This window comes from Chiloscyllium punctatum, chromosome 11 (assembly GCF_047496795.1).
Source record: "Chiloscyllium punctatum isolate Juve2018m chromosome 11, sChiPun1.3, whole genome shotgun sequence".
In the NCBI taxonomy this organism is placed as follows: Eukaryota; Metazoa; Chordata; class Chondrichthyes; order Orectolobiformes; family Hemiscylliidae; genus Chiloscyllium; species Chiloscyllium punctatum.
Genome location: NC_092749.1, coordinates 14893672 through 14910467, shown reverse-complemented (window position 1 = coordinate 14910467; position 16796 = coordinate 14893672). Strand labels below are relative to the sequence as shown.

The 16796-nt window shown below is 40.0% G+C and overlaps 1 protein-coding gene across 7 annotated transcripts in view; it reads right to left on the bottom strand.

Moving 5' to 3' along the window:
* reps1 (RALBP1 associated Eps domain containing 1) overlaps positions 1 to 16796 on the bottom strand; it is a 60558-nt gene that overhangs the window by 3024 nt on the left and 40738 nt on the right. For 4 of the 7 annotated variants that reach the window (XM_072580329.1, XM_072580324.1, XM_072580325.1 and 1 more), the window contains exons 8-18: positions 16565 to 16686; positions 13835 to 13915; positions 10270 to 10357; positions 6608 to 6709; positions 5172 to 5244; positions 4843 to 4976; positions 4553 to 4617; positions 3889 to 4071; positions 3698 to 3781; positions 2071 to 2219; positions 218 to 323 (exon numbers count right to left, since the gene is read on the bottom strand). In XM_072580329.1, coding sequence (XP_072436430.1) covers positions 218 to 323; positions 2071 to 2219; positions 3698 to 3781; positions 3889 to 4071; positions 4553 to 4617; positions 4843 to 4976; positions 5172 to 5244; positions 6608 to 6709; positions 10270 to 10357; positions 13835 to 13915; positions 16565 to 16686 — 1187 coding nt within the window. The remainder of the gene's footprint in view (positions 1 to 217; positions 324 to 2070; positions 2220 to 3697; positions 3782 to 3888; positions 4072 to 4552; positions 4618 to 4842; positions 4977 to 5171; positions 5245 to 6607; positions 6710 to 10269; positions 10358 to 13834; positions 13916 to 16564; positions 16687 to 16796) is intronic. The other 3 variants (XM_072580328.1, XM_072580331.1, XM_072580330.1) reach the window with 3 other exon arrangements.

Here is a 16796-nt window from a genome sequence, read left to right as displayed (position 1 = left end):
ACTTTAAAATCTAACCAAGGTGTCATGCTTTCCACTTGAAGCACATCCTAATCAGTGTCACCTCTTCATCGAAGATGACATGACGGAAGGCCGAAAGACAGGCTAAAATAAACTTGCTATTCAACGTGTCACAAGCATTGATATTTGCAAGTTGATCGACTTTAAGTTTCAATGATACTATACCACAAGGATACTCCAGGTGCCAATCTCTTCCTACCTTCAGTTGCTGTTGTAATTCACTGTTGAGCCTGGCTAATACAGTGTTGGTTTCTTTATTTCTTCTGATCGAAGCCTGAATAGACTTCTTGTCTTTGCCAAATGATCTAAAATTAAAAATGGTGCATTAATAAATTTTTCCCTTCCCCACTCTCGTTTTGGAGCAGCTCATTTCTGTTTTCCAGACAGTGAGGAAGAGTGGTAACTGGCGTGCAGACTAGCAACATGTGGTAGGTCCCTGCATACTAAAATGTCATTCATCTGGTCCCACATCATAGAGCATCTTGAGCCCAGCCTAGGGTTCCGAAAATAGAAATTCATTTAAAATGTCTAAATTTTCCTGGTACAAGAAAGAAAAAAAATGTTAAAGTTATGATCAACACCTTCCAAAGACAACTGATAGTCCACTGTTCTGACATTAAGTAATTAAATGTAGAGTAAATACCCAATTATGTCCCAGGACAATCAAGTTCTAGATTCAGGTGACTGGAATTAAGTCACTGTCTCACCAACGCAAGACTTTCCATTTCCCCCACTCACCATCCCAGCCCCCTGCTTCAGCCACATAAACATATTGATCACTGAACACAATTAAGAGCCAATTCCAATAAGGAATCGGTTTGAGATGATCAAAATACTCAAGTCAGAATCTTTCCAGCTTTTACAGGCTAGAAAGGTGGGTACAGGTGAAAGGGCCTTTCAGGACACTGACTTGGTTAAAACCCAAGTCACAAATGAACCCACTTACAGCCTCCAGCTCCACGTAATATCAAATTTGCAGGGAACAAGCGCAATGAACTTTGGAGCCATAAATTTACCAGCTGATGAGCCTCCAGTTTCAGCTGAATTATTGCAGAAATAGGTAGTGACTAATGTCCTTGCCTCTGAGACAGAAACCTCTGGTTCAAGTCCCACTTTATGGATTAATATTAATATGTTTGGCATTGTAATTAATGCATCTTCCTTGGCCATCAAATCCCAGAGTGGCCAAACATGTTAATATTAATCCATAAATCCTTATGGTACACCTTTGACAGGTGTTAAACTGTCAAAGCGTGGAAACAGACCCTTCCATTTAACTAGTCTATGCCAACCAAATTTCCCAAACTAAACTATGCCAACCAAGTTTCCCAAACTAAACTAGTCGCATTTGCCTGTGTACAGCCCATATTCCTCTAAACCATTCCTAATGTCTTTTAAATCTCATAATTGTACCTGCATCTATCACTTCCTCTGGCAGTTCATTCAACATACAAACCACCCTTTGGAAAATGGTACCTCTTAGGTCCCTTTTAAATCTTTTTCCCCCTCACCTTAAAATTACGCCCTCTAGTTTTGAACTCCTGCTCCTTTGGGAAAAGATCTTTGCTACTCACCTAATCTATGCCCCTCATGATTTTATCGACCTTTCCCAAGTCACCCCCCCCCCCCCCCCCCCCACCCCCGCCCCATAACTTCCTATACTTCTGAAAAGAAAAAAAAAGACAGACAATCTCCTGATCAGCCTCAATTCACATCAAATGCACCAGCTGCCCTGGCCCTCTCTGTAGCTATGGAAACAGACAAAATGCTTGTCTGTCTCATGTGCCAGTAGAGCACTGGCAGCCCAAATCTACTGAAGAAGTGCCAAGCAGAGATGTGCCACTTTGTATTTGGAGATGGAGTGGAGGTTAGAGGCTGGACAACATCAACTAGATAGAGAATATCCAAGAAGGCAGATACAGTCTGATGAGCCAAAATGAACAGTCAATTGCTTGACTGGCTCCTTAAATCTGACACATTACATCGATTGATCGCAGGAGCAAAGATTAATCAATTTGGGCGGGTAAGGGAATTATAAAGAACCATATCTACCTTGGGATTGATGACTGCGCAACTAGCACAGTATTAATTACACTAGTTTTTGGGGTATGCTCCTCTGGTTCTGTACGAAGCTCATCATCAGATTTCAATCTTCTGCGGATAGGCTTTGGAGGGGGGACAAGAGATGATGTACTTTTAGCCTGTAATTTAAAAAAAAAGGCAGAATTGACAAAATTAGAGTAATATTAAGTACGTAAATCTGTTTTGGTTCAATATGGGCTGTAGACAAATTACTGGATGTGATTCTGACCTCCATCTACTCCAGACCCATACCTGCACATTTATTTTAATCCTCTACAATCGCAGACTTGCCAACGGTATCCCTGTAAACATGCAGTGCTCCAAAAATCTCATTTGTCTTTTGACAATGACAAATGTTTTACTGAATTAATCGGCGAAACCAGACACTACTTCTGATATCTAAAACTGCTGCCCATATTCAAATTCATACCGTCATCCAATACATTCACCCAACCACTTACGCTCACTAACCTCCATCTGTCTCCTAATCTAACAGAAATTCTCATCATTGCCCTCAACCCCCATCTCTTTCCTTAACATTTGAGATAGTTTAAACTCTAGCCTCTTATGCATCCCTGATTTTTCAATGCTCAAAGAGTGGTTTGGTCATTCGAGTTTCAGAATTCACCATCTAAACCTCTCTAGCACTCTTCCTTAGTTGCTGCCTCAGGACTCATGACTGAGTTTTTGTTCAGCCATAGAGATCTACAGCATGGAAACGGGCCCTTTGGCCTAACTTGCTTATGCCACCCAGTTTTCACAATTACATTCACCCATTCGCCTGTGTTTGGTTCATATTCCTCCAAATCTATCCAATCCATGTATTTGTCCCTATATTTCTTAAATGACAAAACTGTATTTGGTTCCACCATTGCCTCTGGCAGCCCGTTCTAGACACTCACCACCCTGTCTGAAAGACTAAGATTTTGATCAGCTGTCCTAAAATATCTCCATCAAGTATCAGTACATTAAAGATCCCAGCAGCAACTTTACATTTTATAATGTAAAGTTGCTATATAAATGCAAACTACTGTTAAATGTGAGAAACATGGAAAACCAAAATGAAAATATAACTTGCTGACCTGGACAGTGCATTAAAGCAATGCCACTGAGTATATGGGCCTTCTCCAAATTCAAACAGAAGCAAAGAGGAACCTTTGGACACAAGGAAAAGCAAACGTGCGCCCAAGTTCATATTGTACAGTTTTGAATCCAGAGACAGCAAGGAGAAAGTCAAATCATGCGTTTGAAACCTAAAGCAGATTCAGATTATGGGTCTCTTACAACAAGTCCAGGTGAACAGTTGCAGGCATGTAGGTTTCAGATATCCTTTTTAGAAGGGAATGGAGAGTGGAATGACTTTTTCATTTCAGATAAAGCTATTTTTGCAGTTAACAATTTGACATTGAACTTGTTTTTGTCCCCAACCGAGTGAGTAAAAAGAAATTTGGGAATGGTCTCCATAAACTATTGTAGTGCCCATTATCAAGAACAGGCACCCACCTTCTGTTATGTGAAAACGCTCTTCTGTAACTTAGAAGGGCACCCCAAAAGGGACTCATTTATTATAAACAGCTTAATTAAGGACTCTACGTACTGTGTTTCCAGTTGGCTTTTCATCACTAGAACCATCTAGTTTTGCTGTTCTTAGGGTCCCTGCTGAATCTGAAGGTTTTTCTGCCTAAGGAAATACATTTAAAAGTTGATTGAATATGGACTTAAATCACAATCAGGTAGACCAATGACATTCCAGCCTAACCACCACAACGAAACTCGAACATTGCTCACCGGAACAGTTTCAGAATGTTTTCCCGAGTCATCCATTTGCTGTTCTGTACCCTTCGACACGAATGCTTCAAATTGCCGGAAATCGGCAAAGTTGGGCTGCTCTGGAATCTGATGAGGCGAGGTGCTGGCACGTGCTACATGGCTATCAGCCTCTACTGGGCGATGTATTGGAGGCACAGTGACCTAGACAGGAAAGGCAGAACCAAAGAGATACGTTTCAATGCATTACATTTAACCGTAAAACTGGCAATGAAGCACAAAACTGTAGCAAAACAGTCAACGTTTGCTGAAAATAATCAAACACCACTTTAAAACTTCCAAAATCTACAATGCATTTGCTGTAATTGTGAATGAATGTTTATATCAGGTGGTTTTTACTAAAAGTTGAAAAACAATTGCACTCAATTACACGTTGTGACAAATGTGCATACATGATTGTTTGGTGGCAGTATTTTTTTTATTTTAATGCATATAGAGAAAGTCGGTCAGGTGGAACATGGTAGAAAGCTGACATTTTTCTAATGCTCAGGTTATTCATATGGATTTCAAATAATTTTGGGTCAGTTTTTGAACATCCTCATGCAGGCTAGTGAGTCTTGGATCAGTTCAATGTATTCTATACACATCTTTTCAAAGTTCAGTCCTGTTGAGCTTATTCAATTACCTGTGTGGGCTGAGGTCTTGGAGGCACTGCAGGGGGACAGGCAACAATTCCTGCTTGCGGTTGCCCTTCAGAACAGCAGTTACAGGGGAAAAAAAAACAAAGCAATCACTAGATATTTTCAATCATTTCACTTGCACCTCACAAAGACTCACTTTCACACAGATAACAGATTCCAGTAGAAACGTCACAATGTAAGTTTAAACAACAATTTCTGCATTGGCGACCAGGCTATCAAAGTAATACTAAACATTCCGGATGCTTTGAAGAACCTTTGCCATAAGGTTGCTCACCCGTGTTGCTGGCAGAAAATGTTTTGTTCATGTCTAGAGATGAAGATCTTGAATGCGAAGGCTGGGGTCTTGGAGGAGGTGGAGGGGGCGCAGCAGTCTTGAGAGTATTGTCTGGCGAAGTGCCTGAATGTGAACTGCGAAGAGCACAAACATGTTCTCAGTGTGCTTTCACCCGTGTGATCAGGTGCTTCCTCCACTGAATTAAGTTCATTAATTTTTTTTTTAAAACTCTTGAGAGAACATATTAATCATAATATACTTCCCTCCACACAGTAATTTAATTTTATTAAACCACAATCCTGGAACTCCCCAGAGAAGCCATGACTTACCGCTGCCGAGTTATGCTGTTTCCGATCTGATCAGACTCTGAAACAAATGAATCTGAACTACTGTATCCATCAGCTGAGAAACAAAAAAAAGAGAATGCTGTTTCAAATGCTTTAAAAAAACTCAGATGTAATGCACAAAACCAATAGCTAAAATATTTAATGTGCAAATTCCAGCAAATATACTTGAACATTAGAGAGAGAGATCAAACTAAAAGCAGCTTTGTTATGCCACTGCAATGAAAGCGACTACTCTGGGTAAGGATATGAGCTCCGCTTGGACCAGAACAGTGTTAACCCTCCAGCATTAACCAAGCACTTTCTCTTCACAAGCTCACAATACTTTGAGATACTGTCCATTATCAGTTCGGTTTATTGTTGCACTGAGATGGGTTAGACCAATCACTAGGAGGAAGGGAAGCTTTCAGTGCTTTCTGCTGGTACACTGCATGATTTTTAAATGGATTAATTTCAGCAATAGCTTGCAGAGACCACTGGTGTCTCTCACCCTTGACCCAAACCATCTGCAGAACAAATCCCATTGGGAGAAAGCATTTATTCTGTTTGGAGAAGACAAAGGCCTCAGGCCTGGAGAATTGTTCCTGCACGCAATACCTTGCTGACCAAAACAAAAGTGTATCCTCACACACTGCGCATCACCACTCGGTTCAACCACTACCCAGTCCATCAGAAGCCAGTAGAAGCACCCTTGCCTTTGGGTTCTCCAATGAGAGGCCTCCTCACAATCCACACACCTGCACTCCACAGACTATCACAGTTGTACAAACCAAATGGTCCACCTGGCATCCCGTGGCAGACTGATAAGATTAAATAAATGTCCAATGTATTACCACTTGGGCTGCGAACATAAACCACTGAGCAGATACTGCACAGTTGATTAGATTAGATTAGATTACTTACAGTGTGGAAACAGGCCCTTCGGCCCAACAAGTCCACACCGCCCCGCCGAAGCGCAACCCAGCCATACCCCAACATTTACCCCTTACCTAACACTCCGGGCAATTTAGCATGGCCAATTCGCCTGACCTGCACATCTTTGGACTGTGGGAGGAAACTGGAGCACCCAGAGGAAACCCACACAGACACGGGGAGAACGTGCAAACTCCACACAGTCAGTCGCCTGAGGCGGGAATTGAACCCGGGTCTCTGGTGCTGTGAGGCAGCAGTGCTAACCACTGTGCCACCGTGCCGCCCATTGTTGAAGCTCCCGTCAACAATGAATTTACAAAAAAAGTTGCCTTTGCCAGCAGTGCTCATGCCCTACCAAGAAACAAACTATCCCAAAATGGTTTTATTTATAAAAAGCAAAAAAGTCAGCCTACAAAAAGTTTACATCATGCACTGAAAATATATCAAGTAATCATACTGTCTCTTATGGAATAGAAAAAGTAAGCACTATAAACATTTATTTCCCTTACCTACAGTGTTTCCTGTAACAAATTTTACAGTGGTGGCTAACTTAGCTTCTTCTGAAAGTTCAGGCGAATTTGTAAGCAAAGGGCTAGTTGGGTGTGTTAGTTCTGTAAAGAAAGAATAGAAATCATTTGAATTTAAATGAACCAAAATTCTGGACAAGAAGAAAACAAATCACTCCGACAATTAGGACGTTACTTCCATTTTAGCTACAGTCTGTTTCATAATGGATCCCTTGATGGCACCTTCTTAACAGATGGAAGAGCATGCAGTGAGCTGCCATTGCTTCTCAGGCAGGGTAGTGGTAGGCATACTCAGCAGTGCCAAAATCCACTACCTCACTTCATTAAATGAAGTTCATTTACATTCAAATAAACCCCAAACATTGTACAGTGCAGCCTCTTTACAAACATCTTTAGGAAATTAGATGGATAGTAGCCAAGAAAATAAATAAATCTGGCCACTTAAGATTTATAGTTTCAAAACACAGTAATACAACTGCAATGAGAAAGGCAATCAATCTGTAACCATAGGGAGCAAATACAAGTAAAACTACTAAGCACTTCCTCTAGCCACTGGGTTCCATCACCAGAACTATATTAAAAAGGCATTTACAGCACTAGAGAGAGATTCACCATGTAACAAGTTATTAATATGAACAAGTCAGCAGAAGTACATGCTTGAGTTTCCTATTCACTCCTTAAAATGGTACCAGATGCAAACTAAGATTATACCAACAGGTAAAAACATGAATTCTACCTAACACCAGACTTCACATAGTTGAATGCCCCTCACTCATTACATCCACTGGCACAAAATGACAAACCTAATCAATCTTTTTTTTAAAGCTTAATCCTTCAGTTTGTGAACCTATTCTGAGGCATTTGAACTGAGACAATAAAATAGGACATAACTGTATCTGTAACAGATTTAGGACTGCCCAATTTTCTAGTTTCATCTAAATTAACATTGTATAATTTATGCAGGACTGGAGCAGTTAACAGTTCATTCATCTGAAATCAAGACTCAAATCCAGCCCAGAATGATACACTGATGGCTTCTCTTCGTTGAAGTAAAATAAGGTTTAGACATTCAGTCTCAAGTGAACATAGGCTAATATTAAGCCAGCCACTCTAGTGACCTCAACTCCACTAGGGATGGGCAACACATCCCATTAAAGAACTAAAGGAGAATGATAGTTGAAACAAAAAGTAGGGAATAGGCCAGTTACTACAGAATGGTTCCTAGGGCTGGAATATGACATGCTGCAGTTGTATAAGACTCTGGTGCGGCCGCATCTGGAATATTGTGTGCAGTTTTGGTCGCCATACTATAGGAAGGATGTGGAGGCACTGGAACGGGTGCAGAGGAAGTTTACCAGGATGTTGCCTGGTATGGTAGGAAAATCCTATGAGGAAAGGCTGAGGCACTTGGGGTTGTTTTCATTGGAGAAAAGAAGGTTTAGGGGTGATTTGATAGAGGTGTACAAGATGATTAGGGGGTTAGATAGGGTTGACAGTGAGAACCTTTTTCCACGTATGGAGTCAGCTATTACAAGGGGGCATAGCTTTAAATTAAGGGGGGGTAGATATAGGACTGATGTTAGGGGTAGGTTCTTCACTCAGCGAGTCGTAAGTTCATGGAATGCCCTGCCAGTAGCAGTGGTGGACTCTCCCTCTTTATGGGTATTTAAGCGGGCATTGGATAGGTATATGGAGGATAGTGGGTTAGTGTAGGTTAGGTGGGCTTTGATCGGCGCAACATCGAGGGCTGAAGGGCCTGTACTGCGCTGTATTCTTCTATGTTCTATGTTCTATGGTTGAAGTACAGTAATGGATATGTTACTATACAGCTGACCTTGAGCACAACTGGGTTGTGCACAACTCAATTCTGCACAAAAAGTGGAAATCTTCCATATCCTTGGCACAATGATAGCACAAGAGCTCTCATTAAAATCCTCTGTGCTCTGCATTGATGAAGAAAAGCTGCAGGCAGCAAGCCAATTACCATGAAATCTTGCAATCACTGAGTAATTATATATCAACCTGTGCACTTCAACATTTTGACCCATCTTTGTAGGGTCCTATAACCAATCATCTCCAAGATCAGGATTTCCAACAACAGCCCTAGCCCCAGCAGTTACACCCTCAAGAACAAGGATAGAACACAGGCCCAGAAAGCTTTCAGGGGGACAAAGGTGAGTGATGAGAGATTACAACATGCAGCAGTTACCAGGCTATTAAGCTTGGGGAAATGGACAGCAGGGGCACAAGCAGCAATAATGCGTAAATTGTGGAATCCGTGGGTGAGAAATTCTTCCAATTTATTTCATTTGAAACTGTGAATATCAATTCAGTCATTCCCTAGATATGTGCAACATCTCTATTCAGCCAGAGGGGGGAGCATATGAGCAATTTCTAACAGCTGCCACACCTTGTAGTGCACGAGGACAGGAACTTTGGTTAATTCTATTCACATCAAAAGCACAGAAGCACTGAACACCATTGGCTGATCCAGCCAAATTACATTTCTCAGCACATTTCAAGTGATTAAGAGGGGGCTTCTAGTCTGAATGGTCTAGCAAAAGTCTGGGCAATGCCTTTACTGACTAAGCCAAAGGTACAGGAAATGGATAATATACTCAATCTACAAAATTCAAAACTGATCAACCAATTCCTGGAGCAACACTTAATAATTTAATTTGAATTAACTCAGCGATAACTAAGATACAGGAGTTACCTGATATCATCAAGTTTGGATTTTGCTGAAAAGTGAGATATGTTGCCAGAACTTTTGATCTTGTACTCAAGCATGGATAAGAATGCCAAATTTCAAATGATTACCAACAACTAATACAACAAAAGATCCCAAAAAGCCTGTTAAATGCGATTCCATGAATGGGCAGCACTAGTCGAACAATTGAGTTCACTAATAGCTACAGTAACAACCAATTAGGGATAATCACTCCAACTTGTAACATGGTTCATTCACTTTTGCTACACAGGGAAATATTTTATACAAACATACATTTGAGACTTACAGCGTTTTAAAAATTGAAGTTTTAGGAAGCTTACATTTGCTTTCTATACGTTGACTCCTTGTTCAATCACAATAGAGTGACCAACTAACCTCCCACAATGTAAGTTGTCAGGGATAATTCGAAATTTGGCATTGTATTTGGCCAGGTAAGTGCAAGTTTCAATAACATGCCTCACTTTTCCACAATACTAAAAAAAAACCAAGAGTCGGCTACAGCAAATCTGCTAAAGGTGGCAAATGGTATTGAGGACTAAACACCAGGGTTTTGGAAAGAATAGAATCCAATCTACACATCTCTCATTTGGGAAACAGACTGCATGTCGAGCTCAGAGGCACTGAAGAACCATAACACATCCCCTCATCTAACCACGATTCTAAGGCTGATGGGATAACTTTGCCGTATGCCCCTGAACAAAGACAGTGATATGCCTCTTCCCCCCCCCCCCCCATTTGATAATCAGTTTTAAAAGGGGGCACTGCAAAAGTATTTAAAAATGCATTCTTTAGGAACTAATTACATTTTCTCTGGAATGAAGAAAAGATTATAGTAATGCATCTAAAATTTTGATGGCCAAAGAAATAAACGTTGAATGAGATAGACAGACACGGGAGCAGCCGTTTTCGTTACCACTTCCAATTCTTTTCAGCTCCATTTCTTGCATGTGAATTTTACTTGGAGTCATGCGGATTGGTACAGGGTGAACGATAGCGGTGTCCTGCAATTATTTTTTTGGGGAGAAAGAAGTGGGATGGGGTGGGGAATAGAAGAGAGAACAGATAATACCATTAGCAATTGCAAAAGAGATTTAAATCAGGCTGTTCACAATACTTGAATGAATTTTTACAACTTGCCCACTTAATATTCCCTATGTCTGACTATGAGTAGCACAATCATTTTGATGAGTGACTAATCATCTTTGATTATAAATGCTTAGGAACAGGAATTTTACATTACCCTGAAATTACTTTTGACAAAAAAAATGCCACAGTCCAAATATTGACTCTAATTCCTTTGCTTTTATTTCTTGTTTACAGACATTGCAATGGGGTGGACAGACAGGTAGGTCCTCAAGACTCTGCTTCTCTGCACTTAAACTAATAGTGTGCACCAATAAAAACAATGGATATTACAAGCCTCTCTAAAATTTACTTGCCAATTGCACTACAGCAAAAGGAAAACACATTCTCAAAATACAATTGACAGATGTGACATAAATGCATTGTGTTATCAGTTAAAGATATCACAGGGCAGAGGTAGAAAATGTATTGCATCAGGGAGGCATTCCACTTGCAACTTTGAGGAGGTATCACATTCATAGACAATACATCTAGGGGATGGGGAACGATGCTCTGAGTCAGTAGGACAAAATCCTGCCATCCTTAGCATTATCTGGCCACTGACTGCAGAGCTCCTCCTTGTATTAAGGCACACACAACCTTTGCTTTTTTTCCCCCAACAAAGTCAGGGAAGAAAACAAATGTCGACTCACTGGTTAGAGTAATATGCCTCTACAACACTGCAGCAGAGACCACTCCTACTGCTGACAAGGAAGCGGAATACTTAACACTGTAAAAATTACACGTGCTCTTAAGCAACAGTTCACATCCAAAAAAGCTTGTGAAGCGAGTTAACAAATATGCAAAGAACACATCTTTTATTTTTTAATTTAACATAAAAACCTTTCACATCTTTACTCTGATGTGTAAGACAGCACAATAAGCTTATTCTGTTATTAAATCAGTAAAGAGTTAACACTAATACAATAGGCAGAGAATTACAATGGAAGTGAAACTATTGGTGGGCAAGAAGAGGAGGAGAAAAGTCAAAAAAGGGACAGAAACTTATCCATAATTCAGTAATTAGTGCACCATGTAAATAAAGGAAGATCATACAATTAAAAATAGGAAGAGAGTTGACTAAAATCAAGTTGTTAACAGTAGGGTGTTTTATCTTTTGCATGTCTACCTCCCTTTTCAACACCCCAACTCATTCTACAATTATGACCACCTAGAACAGTGGTTTGTGCATGCATATACACCCAAGCCAGAGTTCACCAAGTTTGACTAACACTTTATAACTGCAGCAAGTTCTTTACCGTCAAATTTTTATAATTGAAGCTCAGTAAGAACATAGCCATTATCTTAGACAGTTTGCAAGTGGGAAAGCTTTACCTGGTTTAATGTACATTGATTAAAGCTTTTCTTGAAAATGAATTACAACATAGAAATACAGATTGTTTATCCCTACCATTTTGTGATGCAATTAGAACCACAATTCATATGAATATTATTCACTATGTGCTTGCTGTTCCTATATCCTTTCAATCCTGACTTTCAAGCGCCTATCCACCTCTCCTTAAATGTTATCATCGTCTCTGCCTCCATCACCAGCTCCCAGCAGTGTATTCCACAGCCTCACAACACTAAAATAAAAATAAAAATCACAACACCAGGTTATAGTCCAACAGGTTTATTTCGAAGCATTAGCTTTCAGAGCGCAGCTCCTTCATCAGGTGGTTGTGAGCAAGGAGCAGCGCTCCGAAAGCTAGTGCTTCCAAATAAACTTGTTGGACTACAACCTGGTGTTGTGTGATTTCTAACTTTGTACACCCCAGTCCAACACTGGCTCCTCCAAATCAAAAATAAAAATATCGACATTTCTCCTTTTTTGGTCCTGAACACACTAGTTTGTTTTGTTCCAACGACTTCAACCTCTGGTTTCACCTGTACTCCTTTGTTCTGTTAGACTTTTATTATACTTTCATGACATTCTTTCATTGAAAATAGAAAATCAACCAGACCTGTAACTGTGACATTCATTTAGAAGGGTAATCTGGGGCTACCGTCAAAAATGATTCACTTCCATTATGGGGGCTAAATGTCAGAGAGCCAGCTCTAACGGAGGCCTGCCTCCTGCAGAATACCACACCAGTCACACTAACACTCCAAATAATGTCGTCAGATTAACTTCTATTTTAATAAATCTAGGGGTTACCAATTTACTTGGAGAACAGCGATGATTTAAAAGAATATCGAGTATCATCATTTATATAACAGCTAGCAACGTGGTGGTCAATTCAGCACAGCTGCACTAACATAAAAAGGGCTGCCATGTCATCAAATGCAGGTACGTTTGCTTTCCACAAACTGGTCAGTGCACACATACCTCAGTAACTGAATTTGCATTGTAAGACTAATGTACTTGAGCAATCTGCCCAAATTGATTAATCTTCTAGGGAACATGACATTAACTGCTCTTTATTCAGTTGGATTCCCACAGAAGTAGCACCACAGGTTTCAGGCTGCCAAAACAGCATGCCATTATGTGACATTACCAATCTGAGACTAATGTTTAATGCCACAGAGTGGCTTGTGCAAAGTCAGTGAAGGAGTCAAACAACTGACAACCGGAAACCTCTCTCCTCTCAAGTCCAAATGCCACCCCATGACCCCAGTTGATTACTTTATATTTGTATAAGAACATAGTTTTTTGAACCTGCTCCATCACTTAACTAGATCACAGTTGATGATCTACCTCAACCCATTTTCCCTCATATCATCACATGCACTGATGTCCAACGTCTAAAAATCTGTCAATTGCTCTCTTGAATATAGTTAATGAGCGAGCTTCCACATCCTTCTGTAGTAGAATATTCCAAAGAAAATCCCTCATCTCAGTCTTAAATAATCTGTCCCTTAATTTGAGATGATGTTCCTGGTCTCTCGAGAGATAGACAGGGACATGGGGTATACGTACAAGGATGTAGAGGGGTAGGGGTGAGCAGCAGAAGAAAGGGAGAAAGGAATTAAGAATTGAAGGAAAATAAGGAAGGAAAAAAACAAAATCCTCAAAGTACTAAATTGAATGCAGTCTCCTTTAGAAGGGCAGTAATTATTTTGCAGTTGATATGTCAGTTCCAACAATGGAAAGACCATGTCACTTCATTAGGTTTTTAGAATTAAAGAGAGCTTCAATTGCAAGCACATGCTGATGATTTGGACACAGCAGAGAAAGAAGCAATCAAGATTTTTAATGCATCAATATCAGCAAATTCCTCTGAACAGAGTTGATTAGTATATACATACAGATAATTTCCAACTTAACACATGCAAAAGCAGGTTATCTTAAGCAGCTCAGGGTTAATAAAACAAAAGCATATCATCAGATAGCCCACTCTATGTGATTCACTTACAGGATCAGCTGGTGCAATGTTAGAATCAAACTGGGTCAGAGTTTGCGAGCTTGAGGAGCGTTCACTAAAAGTCTCCCACTGCTGGACAGACAGAGTAGAGACCAATCAGAATGAGAAAGGTCACATATCACAAAGCTTTTATAAAGGTAATTTTGCAGAGAAAGCTTATAAAAAAGGAGAAATTTCAAGTCAAGCATTTAATTTATAACGCTTTTAACAGCTTGATGAGATGGCATTCCTTCTGCTTGCCAGTGCGTATCCAATTTTCAAACAATCAATCCCCTAATTCAGTGAACAAAACAAATATTGAATAGATGGCAGGTTGGATGTAGGAAAAATGATATTGAAGGCCTTTCAATGTAATGGTTTCTGTGCCCTGTCTAATAAAAAGACACAGCACAAACAGGCCATTCCTATTTAATGAAAACCAAAAAAACAGATCTGTAGGAACCCAAGACTTTGTCTAATAAGACAATGCTCAGTATTCCATAGCTAGGTCGTTATCAGATTAAGTGACTGAGAACTCTCACTGCATTCTTCTCACACTAGAATGATAATCCTCAAATTCAGATGCGAATCAACAGAACAAGTCAGGAATGCTAGTGTACAGTAATTCAATTACAATCAGGTTTCAGATTCCATATTCAGGGGCAAAAATATTGCAGATATACCAGTATAAGGGAAAAGGACAGGTGAGGGAACAAACATTCTTTGCCCAGATCACATGTTTAGAGTTCCTTCGACGATTCTAGAGCAAGACCAAACAGAAAAATTGAGTGATCATTTAATATCACCACGGGCCAAATGAAAAGGTGCAGGAAAGCAAGATGGGGTTATACCTTTGTTTTGGTCCCAACCATTTTGGCGAGCTTGAAATCAAACACACAAAGTCTTCCGAGCACAAAATAAATGGTGTGTTTTAAATGGCAAAGTCACATCCAAACGATGCAACTTTAACTCAGCCTGGTTATGGGTGTCAACACTACTGGTCTATTCAGACGAGAGATGTGGCAGTTTGGTTTGTCTTGTTAAGTACATCACTTTGAAGATCAGAAATGCTTTTCCAGGCCCCAGACAAACTTCTTACCCCACCTCAACCATTATCTCCTTACTTTGTTAGGGCTCTGACTTCAAGCATTCCCTTGCCAGCAAAAAAAAATTTGTATAGTGTCACTACCATCACCAGTTGGTGAGAGTCAGGGTTGGGATATGCCAATGAGATGTAGATTTTAAATTTCCCAAGCTGATTCCTGTTCAGGGTTAAATTGCATCAGAAAAGGGTGATAAATTGGGGTATATTCACTGATTGCTTTAAAGAACGGTCAGTAAAGCATGATTTGAAAAGAATACCAGTTCTATCTTACATAGTTCTTTGATTGTGGGAACCTTTTACGGACCAGCATCTACTATTAAGGAAATCTGAATCTGCCCCTATCAGCACAGACTGCTCTCCAGCTGCACCCCCAACTAATTAACAAAAGACACACACAGACCCACACACACAGACAATATTTGCTCTGTAATCATCAGGACAGCTCAAGTTAGTCAGGAGACTAAATTATGTAGAAGGACATTTTTTTTTCTCATGACATGCTCAAAACATTTACCTTTTGCAAGATTGCTTATGAATTCACTGCATATTTTTATATAACCAGTAATTCAAACCTTCCCCAAATGCCATATCACTGCATTAAACCCATTGAACTTGATTGTGTGGAACTGAGTAAAGGACAGAAGAAACAAAACATTTCTTTTTTCTCCAGCTACATTAGAGTTGGGAATTCAGGAAATGAAACACCACTTGGCTGAACTACTCTTTGAAGGTTCTAAATTCCCACAAATCAGCTTGCACTTGTGGAGAGAAAGAGAAAGCATGAGCGTGGGAATGTGTTTGATGGTGGTGTGTGAATAGGTAAGAGGGGTAGAGAGGGAAAAACTCTGACACCTTTAGGTGTACCCAATGAAGAGTATACCTTACATGTCAGAAATATCAGATCCAAATCCCTACTGCTGTGACAAAGGCTACCTCATTGAAAATAAAAGGTAATTGTCAGTGTATAGTGGTTGTTAAACCAACTTCACAGATCTCAGCTGAAGGAATGAAGATGCTAAAGGAAACTGTATTGCCAATAAGGTTTCTGCACTTGATGATCCATCAAGTTGCTTTCCATCAAGAAATTCTCAGATTTGAATAAAAAAAAAATCACTCTTAATGATCTATCATCCCTCTCGCACTCAGTCTAAACTCACATAAAAATGATCATTGTATAAGTTCATAGTATTGTACGTTGCCTTCAAACTGGGAATCACAGCACCCAGGAAAGAAATGATGATTGCGGGGTCGATGGAATAACAGTAGCAAATGCAGCAAGAATAACTTAAAAGAAGATGAAAATAGTATTTTACACCAGCAATAAAGGATAAACTAAAATGTACAAGTCAGGCTATTTGGTCTCAATCTGGAATGGATTTCTCCAAGGTTATATCCTTTTAACTTTAAAGCACAGAACTACTTCAAGAAAATAAACAAGCTAATTTTTCATGCATTTGTGCTTTATTTTTGGGTATGACACTTGCCTTGCAGTTCACTTCTCTGTTATAATTACACGTTGCATTGTATCCACCCAGTAATGGAGAAAAGGAAGATCTTGTCTGATTGCAAGAAACTGTGGATAACCTGCAATAGGATGGATGCATATCAATGGAATACAATAGAAATCAGCTACTAACCTCACTGCCCTGGTTCAGTTCTGGCCACGTCTGGTTTAGTGAGGGCATCGATGGTGATTTGCTAGGGGGCACGTCTGCCGGTGAGGTTGAGAAGCCAGTTTCTGAAGCCCGATCAGCAACTCCTACAACAGAAGGTGGGTGAATAAGAACAGTATGACATTCAGTTGTAAACAAGTTGATGAATGTACGAATCAAACAAGTCACAAAGTGCGAGGGTTAAAAAGACAACTTA